The sequence below is a fragment of the Thrips palmi genome, unplaced genomic scaffold (genome assembly GCF_012932325.1).
Source record: "Thrips palmi isolate BJ-2018 unplaced genomic scaffold, TpBJ-2018v1 HiC_scaffold_11, whole genome shotgun sequence".
NCBI classification, from domain to species: Eukaryota; Metazoa; Arthropoda; class Insecta; order Thysanoptera; family Thripidae; genus Thrips; species Thrips palmi.
In genome coordinates, this window is record NW_023144622.1 from 7770735 (window position 1) to 7794278 (window position 23544).

The 23544-nt window shown below is 47.3% G+C and overlaps 1 protein-coding gene across 2 annotated transcripts; it reads left to right on the plus strand.

Annotated features, from left to right (window-relative positions):
• The first annotated feature begins 258 nt into the window (after positions 1 to 258).
• Positions 259 to 23542, plus strand: LOC117639440 (chromodomain-helicase-DNA-binding protein 7). Of its 2 annotated transcripts, none has more exons than XM_034375087.1 (29): positions 259 to 401; positions 2221 to 4167; positions 4248 to 6810; positions 6903 to 7059; positions 7139 to 7333; positions 7416 to 8051; positions 8130 to 8354; positions 8430 to 8557; positions 8640 to 8828; positions 8915 to 9146; positions 9221 to 9463; positions 9549 to 9913; positions 10021 to 10216; positions 10293 to 10751; positions 11255 to 11399; positions 11489 to 11715; positions 11807 to 11918; positions 12004 to 12181; positions 12270 to 12359; positions 12743 to 12946; positions 13248 to 13587; positions 14308 to 14400; positions 15208 to 15350; positions 15437 to 15579; positions 15654 to 15861; positions 15939 to 18930; positions 19017 to 19172; positions 19254 to 19424; positions 19511 to 23542. In XM_034375087.1, exons 2-29 carry the CDS (start codon positions 2340 to 2342, stop codon positions 22085 to 22087), a joined length of 15195 nt encoding a protein of 5064 aa, XP_034230978.1. In that variant the 5' UTR covers positions 259 to 401; positions 2221 to 2339; the 3' UTR covers positions 22088 to 23542. The 2 variants fall into 2 exon arrangements, with proteins under 2 accessions (XP_034230978.1, XP_034230979.1); XM_034375088.1 differs by lacking the exon at positions 259 to 401 and adding an exon at positions 440 to 938.
• Positions 23543 to 23544: the final 2 nt, after the last annotated feature.

Consider the following 23544-nt stretch of genomic DNA (forward strand, 5'->3'; position numbering starts at 1 on the left):
GAACAGAGAGCGGGCACTCTTTTAGTGCTGCCTGAATCCATACAACTTGGTGAAACTACTTATTTCAGTTAACATGAAATAGTTTCGTATGTAGTCTTTTTTTTTCCTACCGGCAGTAAAATTTGAACTCGCGTCGCTCACAATGCATTGTGGGTAGAGCCTCGGCTAAATGCTTCTCTCCTATTGGCTGTTTGGTTTCCACATTTCTAATGCATGTATGTAAGCGTGGTTCTCATTGGTCGGCCTATGCGAGGAACCACGTATAGATGACATTATTCTGACCAATTAGATCGTCGCTCTCTAAGCAATATGTGCTATTTTATGTGATACCTAAAGTAAGATGTGGGAAGAAGGAAGTTTTCATTAAATTTAGACTTGAAAGCGTTGGATTCTAATTTATAGTAAGTAAAGACGCCTTCTGGTGGTGGAGTGAAGTGTAACAGTGTCGTAGCCACGCCTTGGTGTGCGATGTGGCCGCGGAGCCTTGCCGGCGAAAACCCGTTCACGGAATTATCGAGCGTTCCGTAGCACCCAAGCCGAAAGAGGACACTTCAAATGGCGTTCATAAAGTTCATTGTTCTTTGGGTCCCGCTAATTTCGCGGTAATGATATCGAAAGAAAGTAAGCCTCGCACGGCTTCGGTTTTGTCCACGTCGAAGTTTTCCGGGTTGAACGCCATTGGAGCTCCGATATCGGCTTTGGCGGCCTGCCCCAATAACTGTGTGGTTAAAATTTGTGTAGTTGCCTCAGGTAGGCATAGCCTAAGTGAATAGGTCAGCCCACCGCAAACCACAATCACTTGAAGGAAACGTGTTGTTTGAGTTTTAATCGAATCCGGCATCTTATTCAATTGCGGAGGGGGCTACCGACTTGGCCTAGCCTCATTTGAAGCGCAAGTGTTGGATTTGTATTCGTCCTGTCAATCAGCTTTCGTCGATGTAAGTGTACACATAGTAAGCCGTATGTTGCCTACTTTACTGTTTACATCATGAAAGGAATTTCCTGCACTCCCTCAGAGCACCAGTAAAATCTTTGCGGACCTGGCGGTTCCATTTACTTTCCTGCGGTAGTTTCATCGTCGGATCTAACCTAACCAGGGTGATTTGCGTGAATGCTTCGTTTGGGTTACCTACTTCGAAATATTAAATGTCCTGACCGATATTTTTGACCCTTTGGTGTTCCGGCAACCTTATTTAATGTAACCCGTGCCAATCCGCGTCGGTTTCTGGGGGCTTGTTGTCTGTTTTCGGGTGCCAGGGCGTTATTCGCGCGCCCAGAGCGGCTCCTGCCGCCTGGCATCATCGTCTGTGTAAACAGAATGTATACACACTGGAATGAATGTAGTTTTGGAACTTGTGGCGTATATCTGTGGCGTATTTGTGTTGCTTACTACCCAAGTCTAGACTAGGCTTCTGTTTGTTTGTTTACATCTATTCTGCTCCTTGAAAACCCATCTACAGAAGTTAAATAGTAGTGCTCAGTAGGCCTGGCCTATGGACAATCCTGTCAAATGTGTGTAGTTCCACTTGAAAATTGTTATTGTTAGTTTTCTCCTGTAGCTACTCTTGTCCTTTGGATCAAATCCCCTTGTTGGTCTTTTTCTTTATTATTAGTCACTTATGTTACAGAACCTTTTTAGAATGTGAGTTTGATAAATTACTGCAGTGAATTTCATGTGTTTCATCCTTAGCAAGAGACAAGATTTTTTCCGAGCTAGAAGATTTGTGCATCCTGGAGGGGGGAAGGCTGTAGCTCTTACAGTGAAACTGATTTGTAAGCGTATAGCTTTTCCCCTTCTATGTTGCATCTTACTTCCTACCCAGGTTTTATGCATCAATGGTGTTTCTCCTAATTGTATAAATTTTCATTGTAGTTTTTGTAGTGATGGTTGCATGTTTTTTATTTTGCTTATCAATTACTCTGTGAGAGGACATTATTAGATTGACAAACTGATTATGCCAATGCTATCATTTGTTGCTTGTGTATTTATGTTGGTGCTTGTATATTTTTATTTTCAAGAATAGGCACCTAATTGTCCAGTAGCTCTTAAATTTTGAAGCCAAGAATCAAATCAAGGGAACACACAGTGTTCCTTGGCAACTGGTTTCTTAGCTGTATTTTTCTCTTTGCAACACGTTATTAATTATTTTGGGGGGCTACCTTTTCTCTGTGGTGCATACTTGATGTGTTTCTATAATGTATAATTTTTGTTTGTTGCAGGCTGGCCTAGGCCGCGGTGCTGGAGAAGGCCGGCTGGATTGACCATGGGAGTGGCAGCCACACTGTTCCACACGCACTCCGCTGCTGCTCCCAGCAGTTACGGTACCCAGGTTTAGAGGATGGACTCTTACGATCTGTTTGGTGAGGATGTCACTGGAAGTGTGCTGGCTGGGTTGGACCTGGGATCCAACAACTATGACCCAACAGCAGCAGCTAGAGGCGGAGGCGACTACCAACAACAGCAGCAATCCGCCCCGTCAACACAGCAACAGCAGCAGCAGCAGCAGCATGCCTATCCCTCTGGAGATGCTGGGGCTGCTGCCGCTGCAATCCAGAAGCAGCAATCAGCTTATATGCAGCAGCACCCTTCCATGCAGAAGCAGCCGTATCCCCACATGGCGCAGGATTCACTTCAGAAACAGTCAGCTGCGTACCCACACTTACAACAGCAGCAGGGTCAAGCTCAACAGCAAGAATCCCCTCTTCAGAAGCTTGCATCATTTGGGGGTGACTTCCCCGCGGGCTCTAACCATATGGACCCATCTTCACAGGCCATGTATCACCAAAACCATAGCGGCTACGGTGATGCAACTCGACCCATCCATCCCTCCAGTGCAGCATCAAGTATGAGTGGAGGCTATGTAAGGAGCATGGCTCCACAAGGCCAGGCCCCAGGACAGTATGGATATGGTGGTATGGACAATATGTACTCTATGGATCAATCAATGGGTATGGGTGATTCAAGTAATATGCAAGGGTGGAATAGTGGTGCTAATTATAGGCAGCAAGCGCAGCATTATAATCAAATGACCCAGGGAGGCTATCGCCAACCTCATATGGGGTATCAGGATCCAAGTGCATTGGGAAGCCAAGGCAAGATTCCCTCACAACAGTATCCGAATCAGCAGTTCAGTCAGAGTTCGATGATGCAGCCGCACCAGAGCATTCCACCAACGAGCAGCTACAGTCTTGCTCAACAGCAGCAGCGGATGCCTCTCCATCAAGCATCAGCTCAGCAACAATCAAGCCAACAGCAAACTCCAAGCGCTCAACAACAGCAGTACCATGCGCAGAATTCTCAAGGTATGAGTGGCTACCCTGGTGCTGGTGCAGGTGCTGGTTATGCTGGTTATGGACCAATGCACCAAGCTGGAAGTAGAATGCCTCATCATGTCCAGTACCCTAGCAGTCAATCTCAAATGCAAATGTCTGACATGAGCTCTAGCCAGAGCCAATCCTACAACCAAGGATTCAGTGGTTTTGGGCAGCCACAATCATCTTCCCAACAGCAGTCTCAGCAGCCAACTTCTCAAGCCCAACAGCAATCTCAACAACAAATCCCTACACCGTCTCAAGCGCAGTCTCAGCAACCGCAGCCACCTCAACCTCCAGCTCCTCAAACATCACAGAGTCAGGTGGCTCAGCAAGGACAGCAGTCATCGACACAGCCAATAATTAGACCAATTGGTGTTGATGTTGGTCCTTCGCCTCCATACCCTCCAAGCCAGAAGACGCAGGGGCCTCCAAGTGGAATTGGAGGAGCAAGTCCGCAGTACCGCGCTCCTTTTCCACAGTTATCTCCTCAGATGTCTCCTCGACCACAGCAACCACAACAAATGTCACCAAGGCCTGTGATGTCACCTGCAAAGCCGAGCACTCTCTCACCACATCCACATGCTACCTTATCTCCTCGGCCAAAATCTGCAACTCCGACTCCTCAGTCGTCATTTCCCTCAAGTACGTTACAGCAGTTGGAGCAGATGGTGATGCCTCAAGTTGCCCCTGGTTCAGACTATCCTAGTTATGGACCTCGTAGCCAATTGGGTCAGCCACAGTCATCGCCTCTGGGGCCTCGCACTCCTGTATCTCCTCAATGGCCTCAACAAGGCAGCAATCGGTCAGCATTCAGCATGAATGGAAGCATGGGGATGGTGGACTCGCAGTCAGGTAAGCTTTGCTTCAACAAAAATGAGTTTTTCTCCAGTGACATAGCTCCAGGAACTAACTGTATTTCTTTCCCCCCTCAGGTTCATCATCCCAGCCGTCCTCCGTGCCGGGTGCGTCAGAACCGTCAGGTGCGTCTGCACCTCAACCAGAATACAGCCCCGTCCCGGGGACCCCCGCCAGTGCACCAGAGAAAGAAGGGACCAAGACTGGCACAATGTCAGAGCTGAATGGACCGCAGTCGCAGCCAACTGCGGACCCCAGCAGCTCTGCAGCTGGTAATATGAATCAAAGCTATCCATCTGGTTACAACAGTTACCTAGGCGCCAACAGCATACCGTACGGGAGCAAGCCCGGCGAGATGGGCGAGATGCACGGCGGCAGTCACGTCTACCCGGGCATGCCGCACGGCTCGCACGGGCCGGGCGGTCCGGGCGGCCCCGGCGGCCCCAGCATGGACGGCATGCACGGCTCCATGTACGGCGCGCAGGGCCCACCGTCGCAGCCTTCGCAGCCCTCGCAGTCCCGGCAGGCCATGGGCATGCTGCCGGGGGACTACCCGTTCCAGGGCCCCATGAGCCACCAGCAGGAGATGGCGGCGCTGCAGCAACAGATCCAGGAGTTGTACTGCATGCCGCCCGGCCCCGAGCAGCAGAAGATCCCCCAGCTGCAGAGCCGCCTGGCCATGCTGCAGAGGCACGAGATGAACGACCGGTGCAACGGCGGGCCGCAGTGCATGCTGCAGCAGGGGCCGCAGGGGCCGCAGCAGGGCATGTACGGCTACAACTCGATGGACGGACCTTACCAGCCGCCCGCGCCCAGCGGCAGAGGCAAGGGCAGGGCCAAGTCCAGCACGCCCCGCGCCAAGAAGCCGCGCTCGAAGAAGGCGCAGCAGGAGCTAGCCATGCAGCAGCAGATGGAGGCGGAGGCCGCGGCAGCCGCCGCCGCAGCAGCAGCCGCCAGCTACAACATGGGCCAGCCGCCGGACATGGGCGGGCCGCCGTACCTGCCAGGACACCCCGGCCACCCGGGTCATCCGGGCCACCCCGGCCATCCCGGCCATCCCGGCCACCCCGGCATGCCTCCTCACATGGGGCAGCCGCCGCACATGGGCGGGCTGCCCCCGCACTTGCCGCCCCACATGGCGGGGCACCTGCCGCCGCACATGCAGCCCCACCACATGCAGGGCCCCGGCCCCGGACCAGTGTCGGGGCCTCCAGGACCCGGAGGAGTGCCGCCCTCGGCGCTGGGTCCGGGCTCAGTGCCGGGCCCGGGGCCAGGGCCGGGACAGCCTCCAGGACCATTACCAGGACAGTCGTCGCGCATGGGCGGGCTGATGTCGCCCCACATGGGGCAGGGCGTCCCCGGCCTGCCCGGCGTGCCGCCCGGCGTGCCTCCCAGCGCGCAGGCCAGCTCCATGATGCCCGCCCCCATGGGCCTCGTGCCGCAGCCGCCATCCCAGAGCCAAGTCCAGCAGTCGCTACCCCCCGTGGGGCCCCCTGTGGGGCCGGTAGCGCCTGTAGCGCCCCCCATGCAAGCTGTGCCCCAACAACAGCCACCGCCACCGCAGCCGCAACAGCCGACGCCTTCCCCGCAGCCGTCGCTACCGCCGCAGGCGCCCAGCCTGCAGCCGCAGAGCATGCACTCGCCCGCCATGGACACGGGCATTCCCTCGCAGCCGCCCACGCTGACGCCGCAGATGCCCCTGGAGGCGCCCGCCAAGGCGCCCGCCAAGACCGAGAGCCACGCGCACCCCTTGATGGAGTCGAGCCTGCAGTCGCCCCAGTTCTCGCCGCCCGCCGCGGACGTGCTTAGGAGGAACGACGCGTCCACGCCCGTGCCGACTGGGCCGACGGTGCCGGCCGGGCCGTTGGCGGACGCCAAAGGGGAGAACTCCAGTGAATCTCTGTCCCAGGAACACATCCCCGTTCCAGACTCGTACCCGTCGTCGGCGTCCATGCAGTCCATGCAGCCGTCGCCCAGCCTCCAGTCGCCCATTCATTCGGCCCCGGGCTCCATCGGCTCCATCGAGCCCAAGCCGGAGATGCCGCCTCAGCCGCATCCGCACGAGTACCCCAACATGGGCCAGCAGCCCGTCCTGGAGCCCGGCGAGATCCCCATGTTCCCGATGGCGGGCATGGGCATGGGCGGCATCCCTTACGGAGGCCAAATGATGGACGGCCTGTCCGACCTTGATGACAAGAAGAAGGGAGCGAGGAAACCCAGGTCCAGAAAACCAAAGGAACCCAAAGAGGCCAAAGAACCGAAAACTCCAAAGGTACCAAAAGAAAAGGCCCTTAAAGAGCCTAAAGCTCCCAAGGCCCCTAAGACTCCGAAAGAACCCAAGATTTCGAAAGACAAGAAAAAAGGTAAAGCTTCAATTGACGGTCGTAGACGCTCTCCCAAGAAAAGAGGTGATGGGGAAGAAGATGATGAAGGTGACGAAGAAATTGATCAGGAATCTTCTTCACTATTGGATTCAGAAGACATCCCATTAGCATCTATTCCATTAGATGAAGACAACTCTGCCAGTGCCCCTGCCACTGATGCAGACACAACTTTAGACTCTACTAATGAAGGCTCACCATTGAAAAGCAAATCAAGGGGAAGAAAAGTGAAGGGGGTCCTTGCCAGTAAGGTGAAAAAGTAAGTTCTTGTCAATACGTCTTGTTTTATCTTGGCTTTGTATTCGCTTTGCAAATTTTCTGATTCCCCTCTTTCCGTGTATTGTTTTTTAGAAGCAGCAGCAGTGGCGGTGGAGGCAGTGGGGGTGGTGGCAGTGGCTCATCTTCTCGACGGAAAAAGAGGAAGAAAGAATATGAAAAAGATGAGGATGAAGTTGATGATGTGCTGCTTGCAACTCCCCCAGCCTCTCCTGAGGAGGATTTATCATCTGTAAGTGACCTCTTCTTTATTATTATTATTCAGTTAGCACATTTTCCAGTATGTTTTATTTATTTGACTCTTTCAACAGAAACGGCGCTCAGCCCGAAACACGCACAGGAAGAAGTATGTAGATGATGATATGCTGCGATTCTCCGATGATGAGGATAAGAATTCAAAGCCTGAAAAGGAAACTAAAACGAAGGAAGTTACTGCAACCAAAGGAGAGAAGGTTGAGAAGGTGGAGCCGACCGAAGTGCCTGTCAAACCCAACTATGTTTATATCGTAAGTTAAAACTTTCATCACCTATGTCATCATTTTAAGTAGTTTGTGGATATGTGTCAAATTTGTTTTTCTTGTTTGCCAGAATCCTGGGGAGGAGGACACAATGGTGGTTCAACACATACTCGCTGTAAGGAAGGGAAAGCGAGAATTAAGGAAAGATCCTGAGCCAGTTCAGCCAGCAGAACAAGCTGACCCTGAAAAAGCTGACACTCTAACACCCGAATCCAGTGATACTGTTAAGAAAGAGGAATCTCAATCAAGCGAAACCTGTGATAATGGTACTGAGAGCGTTAAAGAAAGTGAGCAAGAAACTCCAGCAGAAGATGTCAAGCCAACTGAAAGTGGTTCCAGTGATACTGATAAACCAGTGAAAGAGGAAATCAAATCTGAGGAGAAAATGGATGTGGATGCTACTCAAGCTGAAGAGAACAGCAGTGAAAGTGGACAAACTGAAAAGATGGATGTTGACAAGGAAGAAGCTGAATCAGAATCTGATGTTAAAGATGCTGATCAGGACAAAACCAAGATCACAGAAAAGAGTGATGAAGAGAAAGAATGGGTTGAAGTGGATGAATTTTATGTCAAGTACAGAAATTTCTCCTACCTTCACTGCGAGTGGAAGACTGAAGAAGAACTTCTTAAAGGGGACAAAAGGGTGCAGGGGAAAATCAAGCGTTTCTTCCAAAAACAGGCTCATCTTACAAACATCTTTGAAAATGTAAGATTGTTGTGTATGTCAACTGGTATGCTTATTGTGCACTGAAGCATTGTATTATCATGTATTTATGTTTTTCAGCTGGAGGAAGACCCATTTAATCCTGATTATGTTGAAGTAGACAGAGTTCTTGATGTCTCAGAACAGACCGATCCCAATACAGGAAACACTGTTAAGCATTATCTTGTGAAGTGGCGTGCTTTACAATATGAAGACTCCACTTGGGAATTAGAAGAAGATATTGACCCTTTGAGGATACGAGAATTCGAGAGATTCCGTAAAATCCCACCCAGAGATCAATGGAGGGTAAGGAGATTATCACTTAATTCGTTATGTACGTGTGCTGATCTATTGTAAACACTATCACCTTTAATTTTTTAGCCTAAGAAGCGACCTTGCGCTGATGACTGGAAAAAGTTGGATGTTTCCCCAGTCTTCAAAGGTGGCAACACCCTCCGAGAGTACCAACTTGAAGGATTAAACTGGCTCCTTTTTTCGTGGTACAATGGGTAAGTAAAGTTTTAATTTTTTCTTCCATTTATCATTGTAATCTGGTAACTTTCCATCATTCAATTTTTATTTATTTTTCAGGCGGAATTGTATATTAGCTGATGAGATGGGTTTAGGCAAAACTATTCAGTCCTTGACTTTTGTTTACTCTGTACTTAAATATGGCATTAGAGGACCATTTCTTGTGATAGCTCCGCTATCCACCATTCCTAATTGGCAAAGGGAATTTGAATCTTGGACTGATCTTAATGTGGTTGTCTATCATGGATCGTAAGTATTGAAGATATTTTGCTCAGTGTTTTTTTTTTGCTACATTTCTTATTTGGCAAAACTTAACTTTGTCTTTTCTTCTTCAGCGGTGCTAGCCGAAACATGCTTATGGAGTATGAGCTCTACTATCGAAATGATAGAGGGCAAACAATTAAGGATATTGCCAAGTTCAATGTTCTTATTACAACATTTGAGATGATAATAACTGATGTGGCTGAACTCAAGATGTTTAATTGGCGTCTCTGTGTTATTGATGAGGCCCACAGATTAAAAAACAGAAACTGCAAGTTGCTAGAAGGACTCCGGTCATTGAAACTGGTATGTATTCTGACTGTTAGTAGATATTAACTAGTTGTGTTATTCTGTACCTAATATTTTGTCTAAATTTCCAGGAACATAGAGTGTTGCTCTCAGGAACACCTTTGCAGAACAATGTTAATGAACTGTTCTCTCTCCTTAACTTCTTGGAACCAAGTCAATTCACTAGCAGTGAGTCTTTCCTTGAAGAATTCGGTGCTCTAAAGTCTGAAACTGAAGTTAACAAACTGCAGTTAGTCTTGAAACCAATGATGCTTCGGCGTCTCAAGGAGGATGTGGAGAAGAGTATTGCTCCTAAAGAAGAAACTGTGGTTGAGGTACCTTTCAATTTTCTTTACCTCATTGACATTGAAGTTTGTAACTTATTGACGTCCCTAATGTTTCCACCTGTCTTTGTTCCAGGTGGAGCTCACAAACATTCAGAAAAAATACTACAGAGGTATTTTAGAAAGAAATTTCTCCTTCTTAGCCAAAGGAACCACATCAAATAATGTTCCAAACTTGATGAACACGATGATGGAGCTGCGAAAATGTTGCATTCATCCATATCTTCTTAATGGTGCTGAAGATCAAATTCAGTATGACTATAGAATATCTCATGGAGAGGACCAAGATGCTTACTATAAAGCACTGATAAATTCTTCGGGTAAGATGGTGTTGATTGACAAGCTTCTCCCGAAGTTGAAGTCCAATGGACACAGAGTCCTCATCTTCAGTCAAATGGTCCGATGTCTGGATATTCTAGAAGACTACCTTGTTTTCCGAAAGTAAGTAGTAATGCTACTTAAGCTCCTTGCGGTACCTACATAATGATACTGTTTACATACATGAGGTGCTGTGCCACTGGTCTTAATGCTTTTGTTATTATTTTCAGGTACCAATTTGAGAGAATTGATGGCCGTATCAGAGGAAATCTCCGTCAAGCTGCTATTGACAGATTTTGCAAACCTGATTCAGACAGATTTGTTTTCTTGCTATGTACAAAGGCCGGTGGTCAGGGTATCAATTTGACAGCAGCTGATACTGTCATCATCTTTGACAGTGACTGGAATCCTCAAAACGATTTACAGGTTTGTATTAATTTTATTTCAGTGAAGTGGCAGCTTCTTTGAATCCGTGCTCATTGTTCACTTCCTCTTATTTTAGGCCCAAGCTCGTTGCCATCGTATTGGACAACAAAAGATGGTGAAAGTCTATCGCCTTCTGTGTCGGAACACATACGAACGAGAGATGTTTGACAAAGCCTCTTTGAAGTTGGGTCTTGACAAAGCTATTCTTCAGAGCATGAATACTGGACAAAGCAAAGATGCAGGTGGTAAACAGCAACTGACCAAGAAGGAAATCGAAGACTTGCTCAAGAAAGGGGCTTATGGTGCAATTATGGACGAAGACAATGCTGGTGACAAGTTCTGTGAAGAAGACATTGATCAAATTCTTGAGAGAAGAACTCAGATCATTACATTAGAATCTGAGAAAGGATCTACCTTCTCAAAAGCCAGTTTTGCTTGCTCAACTGCCCGTCAGGACATTAATATTGATGATCCAGACTTCTGGAAGAAGTGGGCAAAGAAGGCCGATATTGATACCACTGAGAAGAATGAAGAGGTTCGTAAAGCATGTTCTTTTCATTATCCTTTTAAATGCCTTCATACTGATGATTTTGTCATGCTAATGACGAGTATGCTTTAGGCATACGCTGAGTTCAACAATCTCAAAATTTCTGAATGAAGTTGATAGATTTAGTAATAACAGCTTTCTCTTAATGATTCATTTATTTTGTTTTATTAATAATATAAATTGTTGTTGCCTCTTCTTCATGATGTTTTGCCATGCTAATACCGAGTGTGCTTTAGGCATACGCTGAGTTCAAACTTTCTCAAAAGTCTCTGAATGAAGAATTTTGATACTTTATGCCCATCTGCTACTAAGCTGTTGTTCCCTCCTCTTTGTGATGCTTTGTCATGCTAATACCGAGTGTGCTCCAGGCATACGCTGAGTTCAAACTTTCTCACTTTTTTCTGATTTGAATGGAGGGACACACTCTTAAAGACCTTCTTTTTTTAGAATTCTAATAATAAAATATTGTCTGCCTTGTGTCTGTGTTTTAGGAAAATTTGGTAATTTCTGAACCAAGAAGAAGAACTCAAATCAAAAGATACGGACATGATGAATCAACTCTCAATATGTCGGAGCTTGAATCCTCCAATTCTGACTCTGATGAAGAGGGTGATGAAGACAATCCTGGAAGGCGAGGTACTACTGTCAAAATGATTTAAAACAACCCAACAGTTCAATTTTTTGTCTTTGAGCAATCACTAAGTTTTCTATTTCTTGTTACTTAGGTCGCAAGCATAAACTCAAATCAAAGGACAAGAAACACAAACGTCCTGATGACTATGTTCCTCGGGAGGGTGAAATCGCATATGGCAGTTGGGATAGAGGTGAATGCTTCAAAGTCGAACGTGGTCTTCTCACCTTTGGTTGGGGCAGGTGGCAAGAATGTTTGGCAAGCAGTCAATTTAGGAAAGGATGGACTGATAAAGCTTTTGAGGACTGTGCTCGTATCATTGTAAGTTCTCATAAATTTTTTATCTTTACACTTGAAACTAAATTAGGTCTCATTTCAGCTTTTTATGTTGAATTGGCTTACCTTGTTTCAGCTACTTTATTGCCTTCGATTCTATAGAGGTGATGAGAAAATTCGGGCATTTATTTGGGATCTTATTACTCCCACTGAAAATGGTCAAACTGTTATTCATAAGAATCACATGGGTATGTCTATCAAATTCTGTCAGCTTGCATTTATTGAATCAGTAATATTAGGTTCTCTTCATTGACGAGTTTCTTTGTCTGCTAGGTTTGAACTCTCCTGTTCCCCGCGGGGGTCGGAAACCGAAGAAAATGAAGTCAAAGGATGGCCGCAATGTTGGTCAAAACCAATTGGAGAAAGATCATTGGAGCAACAGCGAAAAGTATGATGGTGATATTTATTTGGAGCCAACCTACAAGAAGCATCTCCTTCGCCATGCTAACAAGTAAGTTGTCGTTTTTTTTTTTCTGCAAGTTGTGATAAAATGGCCTTAGATAATGTTTTGATAACTTAAATTGTTTTTTCCCTTGCAGAGTACTACTTAGAGTTCGTATGCTGTACTACATCAAACATGAAGTTCTTAATGACAGCATAGATCAGATAAATGACAATGTTCCCGTCAGGTAATTGCAACAAGAGTTCACATCAATTGCATATTACTTCAGTCTTAATTGTGCTGCTTGTCTGGCATCATTTAAAGGCACCACCACATGGCCTAATCTCTTTTAAAGTTATTTGAATTTGGCATGTCAACATTTACTTATTTCTTTGTGTGCCTGAATTTTGCACTGTATTTGGGCAGGAAAATTTTTGTACTGGAGGGGTCTAAAGAATCAAATTTCCTTTGAAGTCACTTTTCTGTTGCAGCATCTCACTATTTTCCCTTTTTCTCCCCCTTTCAAGTTTTCTCGAGGCTTTTGCTAATGCTAGCTTTTGTGCCATATAGTTAGTGGCAGTTGATTTTGTAGCAATACTCATGTTCTGCCACGTTCCTGCATCTTTACAGTGCCTTGGCGATTTATCCACCCCCATGTGAATTGCTTCCGGTCCATTGGTGGGACTCTGATGCAGATCGCTCTCTCCTCATTGGTACCTATAAACATGGTTATGAGAACTACACTGCCATGAGAAACGACCCAGCCTTGGGTTTCCTCGCTCGTCTAGGTCCTTTGGATCCTAGTGCTGCTATGCTTGCCGACAGTAACTCAATGTAAGTACAGCTTTTTCATCTTCTGTTTGTTGTTGTTTTTCTCTCTTCCCTACAAATTCTAAGCCACTCTGTGCTGCCAACTTTTAGTGCATTGTTATTATTTTGTAGAATGTTTCTGCCTGTGTAGGGTAGAACTGGATTTGGTCTCTTTTCTAAACCTTAATAAGCAAATCTCAACTTGCTGCTTGGTTCTATTGTTACAACATTGATTTTTCATGACACTTACAAGCTCAAGAAAGCCTCTTTGTTTATTCTTTAACATAATGGCCTCAAATTAATGACGTAATTATTTGTTCTGCAGACGAGATGAGGACAAGTTAAGTGATGATGATGATGAAGGTATGGACAGCAGAAGAGGCCGCTTAAGAGGAATTCTGAAGACTCCTGAAGATGCTGATGACTCCAAGGACGCAAACGGCTCAGAGGCCTCCAATGCAGCCAAATCGGAGGACGGAGAGTCGAAACCTAGCTCTGCTGCCCCTCAGAGTCCCAGTTCAGAATCGACAGCCAATGAGGATAAGGCTAACCCGGACATGGAATGGCCCTCAGCAGTTGATTTGAACACGCGATTGCGCCGTGTTATTACCGCATATCAGCGCAACTTCAAGAAGCAGGAGCTGATGCAAATGCAGAAAGCAAAGGTATGTCAATTGTGTCTTTTTCCTTCTCAGGAAGCTGTCTTAAGTTTGTGGGGTTTCTCTTTAGATAGGGATCAGAATAAAGAACAACTTACACAATTCTGTATAGAAAGAATAGACGGTAACATTTTACGACTGTTACAGAATTTTGGAATAATGTGTGGTTTGCCTTTGTGCTCTTCATTGGTAACTTCAGTTTCTTTATACAGTATATCTTTTTCTCCTCTTCTGCTGTTGTGTAGTTTTTCTGCTAGTAGCTCAGTGTTTTGCATTCTTTGGGAATGTTTTCTTTGCTGTTTAATTACATACAACTTCCATTTGGAAATCAAATTCTGAATTGGAATGGTAGATCATTCATCACTCATTTCAATCACTTGTTTTTCAGTACTTTTTGAACCTTTTCAGTTTAACTATTGTTATGGTGGCGGCTGGAAGCATGCATGTAGAATTACCAAGTTAGATACCCAAAAAGATAAAATCACAAGTTTCTGTGGCATTTGATATAAATATTACGTGAAAGATATCATTTTGCAGTGCAGGTCTACTTTCTCTTAGGCATGTACTTCTTACTTGTGGTAACTGTATTGTGAAGAATGAACTTGTAGCAAATAGGTCATTTCTTGAGGTTGCCATTTGTCAGTATTTTTGAAGTGTTTAAAAGATAGTGTGGATATTTGTGCATGATGTGCCCTGTAGTTGATCCAGCTGTCCATGTTTTTGTAGCAACGAGGGGTAGAGGGAGAGCAGCATGCTGTCTTGAGAGACGCTCTGAACACACAAGGAGTGGACTTTCAGCAGCTAGCCATGTATTTATGGGTAAAGTATCTTCTTTTACAAACCCACCTAGTTTGCATGGCCCCTGCATGTGCTAGCTGATCTTTATACGTAGTAGTTCTTCTGTTGCTTGTAGTTTGTTATCTTAGCAGTGAAGAGCATAAACTCACATCCCAGTCTTTCTATCCACACAGTATATCATACTTATTTTAATCATTAACAGGTTAAGCATTAGATTATGTTGAACAATTGTATGAGCAGCATTTGTTGTCTCTTGCCTTTATATTCTTATGATGGAATGTCTTTTAAAAAGTCTCTTTGCTGATTTTATATTTTTGTGATCCTTACTAAATCTAACATTCTTGACTTTTCTGCCAATTTGGATACATTCAAAAGTAAGTAAAACACGTGGTCATAGGCTTACCTTGCTTGCACGCTGTTAACACACTGCTTAAGTGATGCAAACAAACCATGCGCCAATCTTTTTTGCTATACCAACGATAACTATTTTCTTCGTGGTATTAGCCCAGTTACTCTAACACAATTTGGATTCTGCCTTAGCTACAATGTCAATTTTGTTTCTTTCTAACCCATTCCATTTGTTAGCTTGCTCCCAGCAATTGAAATTGGCCTTTGCAAGTTTAGTCTCTTAATATGTGGAGGCAAAGCTTCATTCTCGTCATTCCATGCTTTTCTCCTTTAGGTCTATGGAAGGATATTGCTCCTGATCCTAGAGTTCTTTACTTGGCATTAGGCATTTTTGTTTTTGCAGCTGAAATAAATTATTTGAACCTTTCACTTGGTTTGCCCTTCTGTCTTGAGTTCTAAACCTTACTTCATTATTTGCAGAAGATGGAGCGCCGGGAAAAGATTGAGCAAATAGTAAGAGAAAGGGAACGCCAGCGTCTTGATTGCAGCCAAAAGAAGTGGTCAAGAAGAGAGGAAGCAGACTTCTTAAGAGCCATTTCAATGTATGGTGTTGAAGTTGATCGGTAAGTGGATATAGATACAAATTTTATGTGGAAGTGAGTTCTTTCTCTCAAAGTATCTGTTTTCTTATTGTTTTCTTCTCTCACAGAAAAACTGGTCAGTATGACTGGTCAAAGTTCCGATCTATGGCTCACCTAGAAAAGAAGTATGACGACACTATGACTGAGTACTATAGAGCGTTCTGTGCAATGCTGAAGCGCACTTGTGGAGTAAAACTTACTCCTGAAGAAGGTATTTAAGAGTTCACTTATTCTTGACTTTCAATATTTTTGTAGCTCTTAAATTAATTTCTTGTTAATTTGTAGACATGAGTGACATGGCTGTCGAGCCCCTAAGTGAAGATAGGGCCCGGAAAGTTCTAGATCGGATGGAGTTAATGAGTAAAATTCGTGATGATGTTCTTCATCATCCTAAGTTAGAGGAGCGCTTAAAACTTTGCAAGACTTCTGCTGATATGCCAGAGTGGTGGGTTCCTGGCCGTCACGACCGCGATCTTCTTGCAGGAGTTGCAAAGTATGTGCATTATAGCCTTGAATGGTACTTTTTATCTTCTGTGATTCACTTCTAAATTTGATCATTTTCTTTTACAGACATGGCCTTGTACGCACTGACCACTACATTCTGAATGATCCAGACTTTTCATTCCAAAAGATTATTCGTAAACTTCTCATTGGAGAATCTCTTGTAAGTCCAACGAAAGTGAAGAAAGAGCCAGAACCTGAATCAAAGGCTCCTGCTGCTGGAATGAAACTTGAACGCCCAGAGGATATCCTTCGCATGGACAAGGGTGAAATACTTGTGAAGTTAGAGAAAGGTGAAGGTACTTTGCGTATTGAGAAATTAGGATTAAAATCTGAGGCTGATGTTAAGCCAGAAACTGAGGACCTAAAGCCCCCTGTTGTTAAAACTGAACCAGCCGATGCAAGTGACCTGAGTGTAGTAAAGGCTGACACTGATGCCAATGGTCCAGAGGCTGAAGTTCCCCCAAAAGAAGAAGTGAATGAATGCAAGGAAGTGGAAGCAAGCGAGGATAAAGCTGCCTCCAAAACTGAAAAATCTTCTGAAAGCGAGGACTTGCCAAAGGCTGCAACACCAGAAAGTGCACCAATTAACAAGGAGGATAATTTGGAGGTGCAGTCTGAAGTTAAAGCTGATGTTACTACTGAAGACTTGGAAAAGAAGACTGAAAAGGGAGAGGAAATGGAAGTGGAAGAAACTGAAGAGAAAGAAGTCTCCAAGACTGATGCTGTGGCCAGTGAAGCACCAGTAGTTTCCTCTGACCTAAAGGAACCTGAAGACGAAACGGCTAAGGTGACAGAAGAGAAATCTGTTCCGACTCCTGAAACTGAAGAGAAGACCGCTGCTGATGAAACTCCGAAGGCGGACAAGGACAAGGCTGAGGAACCTGATGTTGAAATGGCTGAAGCAGAGAAAGGTGAGAAGGTTCCAGAAGAAAGTGAAAATGAAGCATCCAAAGTGAAGGATGATGGATCTGATGTTAAATCTCCCAAGACTTCTGAAATACCAGAAAAGGTTGAAGAGACACCTGAAACCACTTCTGAAGAGAAGAAGGACGATCAAGCGGAAACTGAAGAAACACCCAAAGAAGCAGAAAAGACTGATGAGGCCAAGGAAGAGACTCCTGTGGATGCTTCAGCTAAGGAAACTGAAGGTGAGAAGGAGTCCCTGGAGGCAGCAACGAAAAATGATGAAGACCCTGAATCAAAAAAGGATACCACAGTTGAAAAACCATCTCCAAAATTTGAAAATGAAAATGTTGACAGCAAAGAAACTGAAGAGAAACCAAAACCTAAAGACGATGATGCTGATGTTAAAATTGAGAAGGAAATTTCTGGAAAGGTGCAGTCTGACTTGAAGGCTCTATATCCTGACTTAGAAGTTGTCCATCCACTCTCAAGATTGCCAGAAATAGACACAATTGTCCTTGATCAACCTAAGGGGGCATCATCTGCACAACCTGCCAATCAAAAGACAACATTTGGTAGTCAGTCCTCTAATTCGAATCAGCAGTCCTTCGCTCAAATCCAGCAGTCACTTCAAGGCATGAATAGTGCTCAAGCTCTACAGCAGCTGCAAGCAATGGAAAAGTTAGATGCCTCAGTATCCCAACTTCTTGCTCAAAGCTTCCAGAGCCAAATTAAGTGGCCTAAAGATATAGCAATTGAAGCTCGCTTGCAGCATATTGTGCACTGTGTGGAGAAGGGTGAATGGCCTGTATCAAGGAATTTCACTGTCTTCCAATCCTCATTAGCCCAACTGCCAGTTGTGCTGCCACCAGGAGTGACTGCTACCATCCCCAACAGCCACAACTCTGGTCTGGATGTTGACATATCCTACATTGAAACTGTTAACAATGATAGGCGGGATGGAGCTTCAACGCCTTATTCTGACAGTTCAGATGTCATTACAATTACGACTGACAATGGCTCATTGTCCTCTCAATATCATTCACAGTTTATGAGGAAGCGGAAGAGGCACATTGCCATTGATGTTGAAACGGAAAGAGCCAAGCTCCATGCACTGCTGAACAGTACCAATTCTTCCAATCAGCACGGGTCCTCTCACTTGGGTTATCGCAATGAGAGGGACAGGTTTGATAGGCATGATAGGCAAGACCACAATGAAAGACAGTATGAGAGACAGTATGAACGTCAGCAACAACAGCAGCAGCAACAACTTCAACAACAGCAGAAACAGTTGGAGCGGCAGCAGATGGAACGGCGTCAATATAAGGAACTTGAACGTCATCAGCTTCAGATGGCTCATTCTGACAGGCGACAACCCATTTCACAACCAAAGCAGTCTCCTATGTCCTGGGATGACGATGTCTCTGATGAAAGAAGAGCCACTCCAGCACACCAGCCCCCACCAGCTCATCAGCATGGCCCTAGGGTGATTTCAATGCCTTATGAGCTTGGCAAATTCACTATGCCTAACAAGCCCAAGTCTGCACCACAACCCGCATCCTCTCCCGCCCCCAGCCCCTCTGGCAGCAGTGGAGCCATTGACTTGTCTGGGGGTCCGCCTAAATCCAAGACCCCCAGTGAAGACTCGTTCGGCACTGGAGGCGAGGATGAAGCACAGGACTTCTCAATGGGCAAGAAACGCAAGAGCAGCAAACTGAATGATATGCTGGGTAAATTAATGCAGAAGAAGAATGTTCCAGTGCCATCTGATGAACCTGTTGTAGGAAAGGAGATGAAACGAAGGAAGCTTGATGAAATTGTCATGGGCTTGTCAGCTGCTAAAGAACAGCAATATCCTGATCCAATGCTGAAACGAAGATCACCTACACCAATGATTCCTCCTGGAGTCACTGTTACTCCTGCGTCATCAGCTTCTCGCACTCCCACTCCAACTCATTCATCGTCTGGATCTTCGAATAAGCCTCCGTTTTCCATCACTGTTACATCAGTTCAACATCCCTCTACTGCTTCAAATCAAGGATCGTCTCGTAACACATCGAGCAGCAATGCCAGTAGTAGCAGCAGCAGCCTAGCCAAGGATGCATACTCATCTTTCCTGGCTCAAGCTGAACAGCACAACCTTCTTCTAAAACAGGTATGGCGGCTGTTGTTGTCTTCCACTAGTGTCTTTAATTAAAAGGTTTTTTCAATTCTTTACATTCTTACAACGTTTATTTACAGCACCAGTTGCAGCAACAAATTTTACAACAGCAAAAGCTTTTGCAAACTACAACATCAAGTTCGCAACAGCGCAAAACCTATGAGGCTATGCTTGCTGATATCAATAAAGCTGCAGAGCTCACCAGCAAAATTAATTCTTATTCCCATGATGCCAAGGTACTGTACCCTTTGTTAATCTGTCTTCCTTTATCAGACTAGAAAAAGTATATTACATAATTTCTTTTGTCTCAATTACAGGTCAACAAGTGGCTTTCGGAGCAATCGCCCTTATTGCCTGATGCTGCTGGTCTGGGAGCAGATTTCCTGACCCGAAGAAGACGCCCCCGTGTTGACCCATCCCTACTCGACTGGAAGAAGCTGACTGGAGAGGAAAACGTCTCTGTGATTAATCGTCTGACGGGGAAGAAGGTAGGCTTGACTTGTCTGACATACGAAATAGGACTTGATTTTGCTCGTTTCCGATGCCTAACACGTGTCGTTTCTGTTGGCCACAGCTGACGGGCAACAAGGCTCCCCCGCTGAAGCACCTCGCCACCTGGCTGCTGGAGAACCCCATGTTCGACGTGGACCCCAAGTGGGCCGAGCTGGTGAAGGAGCGCGGCAACCTGCCGCACGACCTGCAGAAGCGACTGCCGCCCAACGAGCGCAAGAAGCAGGGACGGCCGCCGGTCATGGCCAGCCCCACGAGCATGGCCAGCCAGGCGTCGTCCGCCAGCCAGGCGCTCAACTACCAGGGCCTGGGCTCGCTCAACCCCAGCCTGCTGTCCAGCATGTCCCAGAACAACCCCTTCCTGATGCCGTTCGCGGGGCTGCCCAACATGAACGCCGCCCTGGGCGGCATGGCGGGCGGGCTCGGCAACCTGAGCAACCTCGGCTTGTCAAGCTCCCTGTTCGCCAACCTGGCGAGCCTCGGCCTGGCCGGCATGGACGCGGCCGCCATCACCGAGCTGCTGGCCTCGGCCGGCACCACGGCCACGCCCACCTCGTCGTCCTCGACCGGCCTGTCGTCCAAGAAGACTTCGGACTCGAGCGACCGGGACAAGGACCGGGACCGCAGGGACGACCGGTCGAGGGATCAAGACCGCACCCGCGACCGCGACCGGGACCGCAGCTCCAACCTGGGGTCTGGCTCCAGCGCCACGGCCTCGGCGAGCAGCGGGTCCGGCACCACCTCGAGCAACCCCAAGTCGACGTCGGCGAGCTCCAGCGCCGCGAGCGCCGCCAGCGCGGCCAGCGCACTGCCCTTCATGTTCTCCAACCCGAGCCTGCTCTACTCGCCGCTGGGGCTGGGCGGCCTGAACCCCTTCAGCTACGACACCCTGGCCCAGCAGGTGGGGCTGCTGAACGGCAGCCTGGCCAGCACGGCCGCCACCTCGTCCAGCGCCAGCCTGTCGCGCTCCAGCTCCTCCGCCAAGACCCAGAGCAGCAGCAGCAGCAGCCGGACGCCCATCACCTCGGCGTCGACCGTGGCCGCCAACAACAGGCACCAGCGCGAGGCCCTGGAGAGGCAGCACCAGCAGCTGCAGCAGTTCTTGCTGCCGCAGGACACGAAGCTCCTGGAGAGCCTGAGCAGCAAGTCGTCGAGACTGGCGGCGGACGCGTCGAGGAGCGACGACCGCGGCGCGCGCCGCTCCAAGGCGGAGGCGGACAACCTGAGGCACCTCATGGCGGGGGCCTACCCCGCGGACGACCGGAGCAAGCGCTCGCGGGAGGCCTTGGAGCGGGACTCGATGATGAGGATGTACGACTCGATGACGGAGCAGATGCTGCGCTCCGACCCCAGGATGCGCGAGGCACTCGAGGGCATGACGCGGAGCTCCTCCAGCAGCAAGGAGTCCTCGCGGGACAGGGACCTGAAGGACGCCATGATGAAGTCGGCCTTGGAGAGCATGACGCACTCGCTGTCGAGGAGCAGCAGCAGCAGTGTCAACAGCAACGCCGACCCCTACGCCAAGTCGCGCGAGCTGCTGATGAAGGAGGCCATGGAGAAGTACGGCCACGTGCCCACCGATCTCATCATTCGCAGCAGCGAGAGGAGTTCGACCTCCGACCGGAGTGCGGAGCGGGGCTCGGAGCGAAGCTCGGATCGCAGCAGCAGCGAGTCGTCGAAGAGGCCGCGGGACTTGGTGGTGAAGGAAGCCCTGGAGAGCCTGGGCCAGAGCCTGGCTTCGGGCGCGCTGGCCAAGCAGAGCCGCGAGGCCATCAACATGGCCAGCCTGCTGGGCTCCCCGTCCTGGGACCTCGTGATGCGGGGTGCCACCGCCTCGGCCTCGGCCGGCACCTCCGACAAGAGGAAGGCCGACGCCATGGAGTTGGTGTCCCCCAGCAAGTCGAGCAGCAGCGAGCGGTCCCGGGAGGAGGACAGGGCGAGGTCCAGGAAGGAGGACGACAAGTCGTGGGCGGAAGAGAAATCGAGAAGACTCGAGGCGGAATCGAGGAAAAGCCAAGAAAGGACCAAATCCCGGGCGCACGACGCGCAGGACTTGTCGAGAGACGTGGCGGACCTGTCCAGGTCCTCTGATCTCTCCATCACCATCTCCAAGCCAAGCAAGGAGATGGCACCTGATGACGCCTCATCGGAGCGGTCGTCGAAGCGTGCCAGGGAGCCGGAAGAGACTGCCGACCCCGCCGCCCTGGACATGGCCTCGGCGCCGAAGAGGCCGAAGGAAGACAAGTACGAGGAGGCTGCTCCTGCACCGCTGGCACCGCCGGCCGACGAGAGCGTGCCGGCCGAGGCCCAGGACGCCGGCGCGCCGTGCCCGGACCGGTCCGCGGAGGCCGACGGGCAGGCCGACGGGCAGGCCGATGGCCCCGGGGGCCTGGACGAGGCCGACGAGGACGCCGGCAAGCCGCGGGGCTTGCGCCGGCGCGGCGGCAGCAGCAGCAGCGGTGGCGGCGGCGCGCGGGGGAAGAAGTCGCCCCCGGAGGAGGACGCGACCGTGGAGCGGAAGGTGTTGCGCAGCAGTGCAAGCCGTGCTGCGGCGGCAGCCGCTGCGCGCGCCGCCCGCGAACAGGAGCAGGCCGCCGTCGCGACCAGGCCGAGGGAGGAGTCAGAATCTGATGAGGCATAGGCTCAACTTGCCATCACTAGAATCTTGAAAACTTCTATTTTCACTTTTGTATCATAACATTTTTTTAGATTAATAGACTTCGATGCAAAAATGTGTATTTTAAAAGGTAATGACGTGAGTGTGTATAGTCTAAATCTCTTTCCAAACCTAAGTTTTAAATACTTATTATTATATTGTCCTGTTTTTATTGTGTCTGACTGTTGTGCTGGAAGCTTGTCATGTTTAGTGGTTTATCTGCTGTGTATTTTGATAACATTTAACTTTTAAGGTGGTGTACCTAGAGCTGTCGGAGGTGTTTGCTTAACATGGCTCTGTTGTGGAAGTGGAACAGCAATAGTTCCATTGAATTCATTTGGTGGCATTGTCCAGTGTCACTTAGTTCCCAGTTTTTATCCAGAAACTTTTTAGCTCATTTATTCTTGCTGCTTCTTCTTCCCAACCAGGCACAGTGCCATGTTGCATATTGTAAATAGTCTTAAATTTTTGCATCAAAGTCTTGTATTTCTTTTCTAGTTAATTGACTGTGCATTCTGTGATAGCCTTTCCTCCTCAGAAGTTGAATATTTAGCTGGTAGTTTGTTTGATGAACAATTGTGGAGCTGGAGGCCATTTTGAGTCCTATTCTTTGGCTTCTATTTATTTAGCCAAAAATAAAAGATTATCACTGTAGTATTCTTTTTTATATAATATATATATATACATATTACATATATAAATATGTTTATTTTGGGGACAAATTGGACTTTTTTTAAGGTTGACTTTTCTTTCCGTTTTAAAGAAAACTGATGTTTCTAGCTTGAACGATTTCTTAATTTATTTGTTTGTTGACCAGTTTACTGCCTGCCCTGCCCTGTGTCTAATTGATGTTACAGTATTGGTGGAGTGCATGTCAGGTGATTTTAATCAATTTTGTATTGTTCTTGTCCAGAAGTGTGTTGTGAAATGTAAATAGCTAGTGCTCTAAGCTTGCTCTGATCAGGAATTTAGGTAAACTTGTAAAGAAGTGAATGTGACTCGAACTTACATATTGCATCAGCAGCTAAGATTTAATGAAATTGTGTAGAATGAAATTGTTGCATAGTGTTATTAGTAATTTATATTCAATGTACAATCAAAGCTTAAGAATGAATTTCAATCCCATCTGAAGTTTGTACAGGAAGGTAACATTTGAGTGTGCACATTTTATTTGCAATTATATTGATACACCTACTTTATTTTTCTGAGAGCTTTGTTCAGAGATACCCATTAGTCCCATGCTTTCAGTACTGGATTTAGGAACATCACAATTCTACTTTCAAGCTTGGTACAAGGCTCTTCCGTAATGTATCTTCTACTTTCCTTTTTCTACTACAGGCTTAGCTTCATGTGTAACTTTGGTGTCAAAAGTATTTACCCTTGGCTGCTGGGTAAATAAGTGTTATGAACATATTGATAATAAATACTCTTACAGTATTATA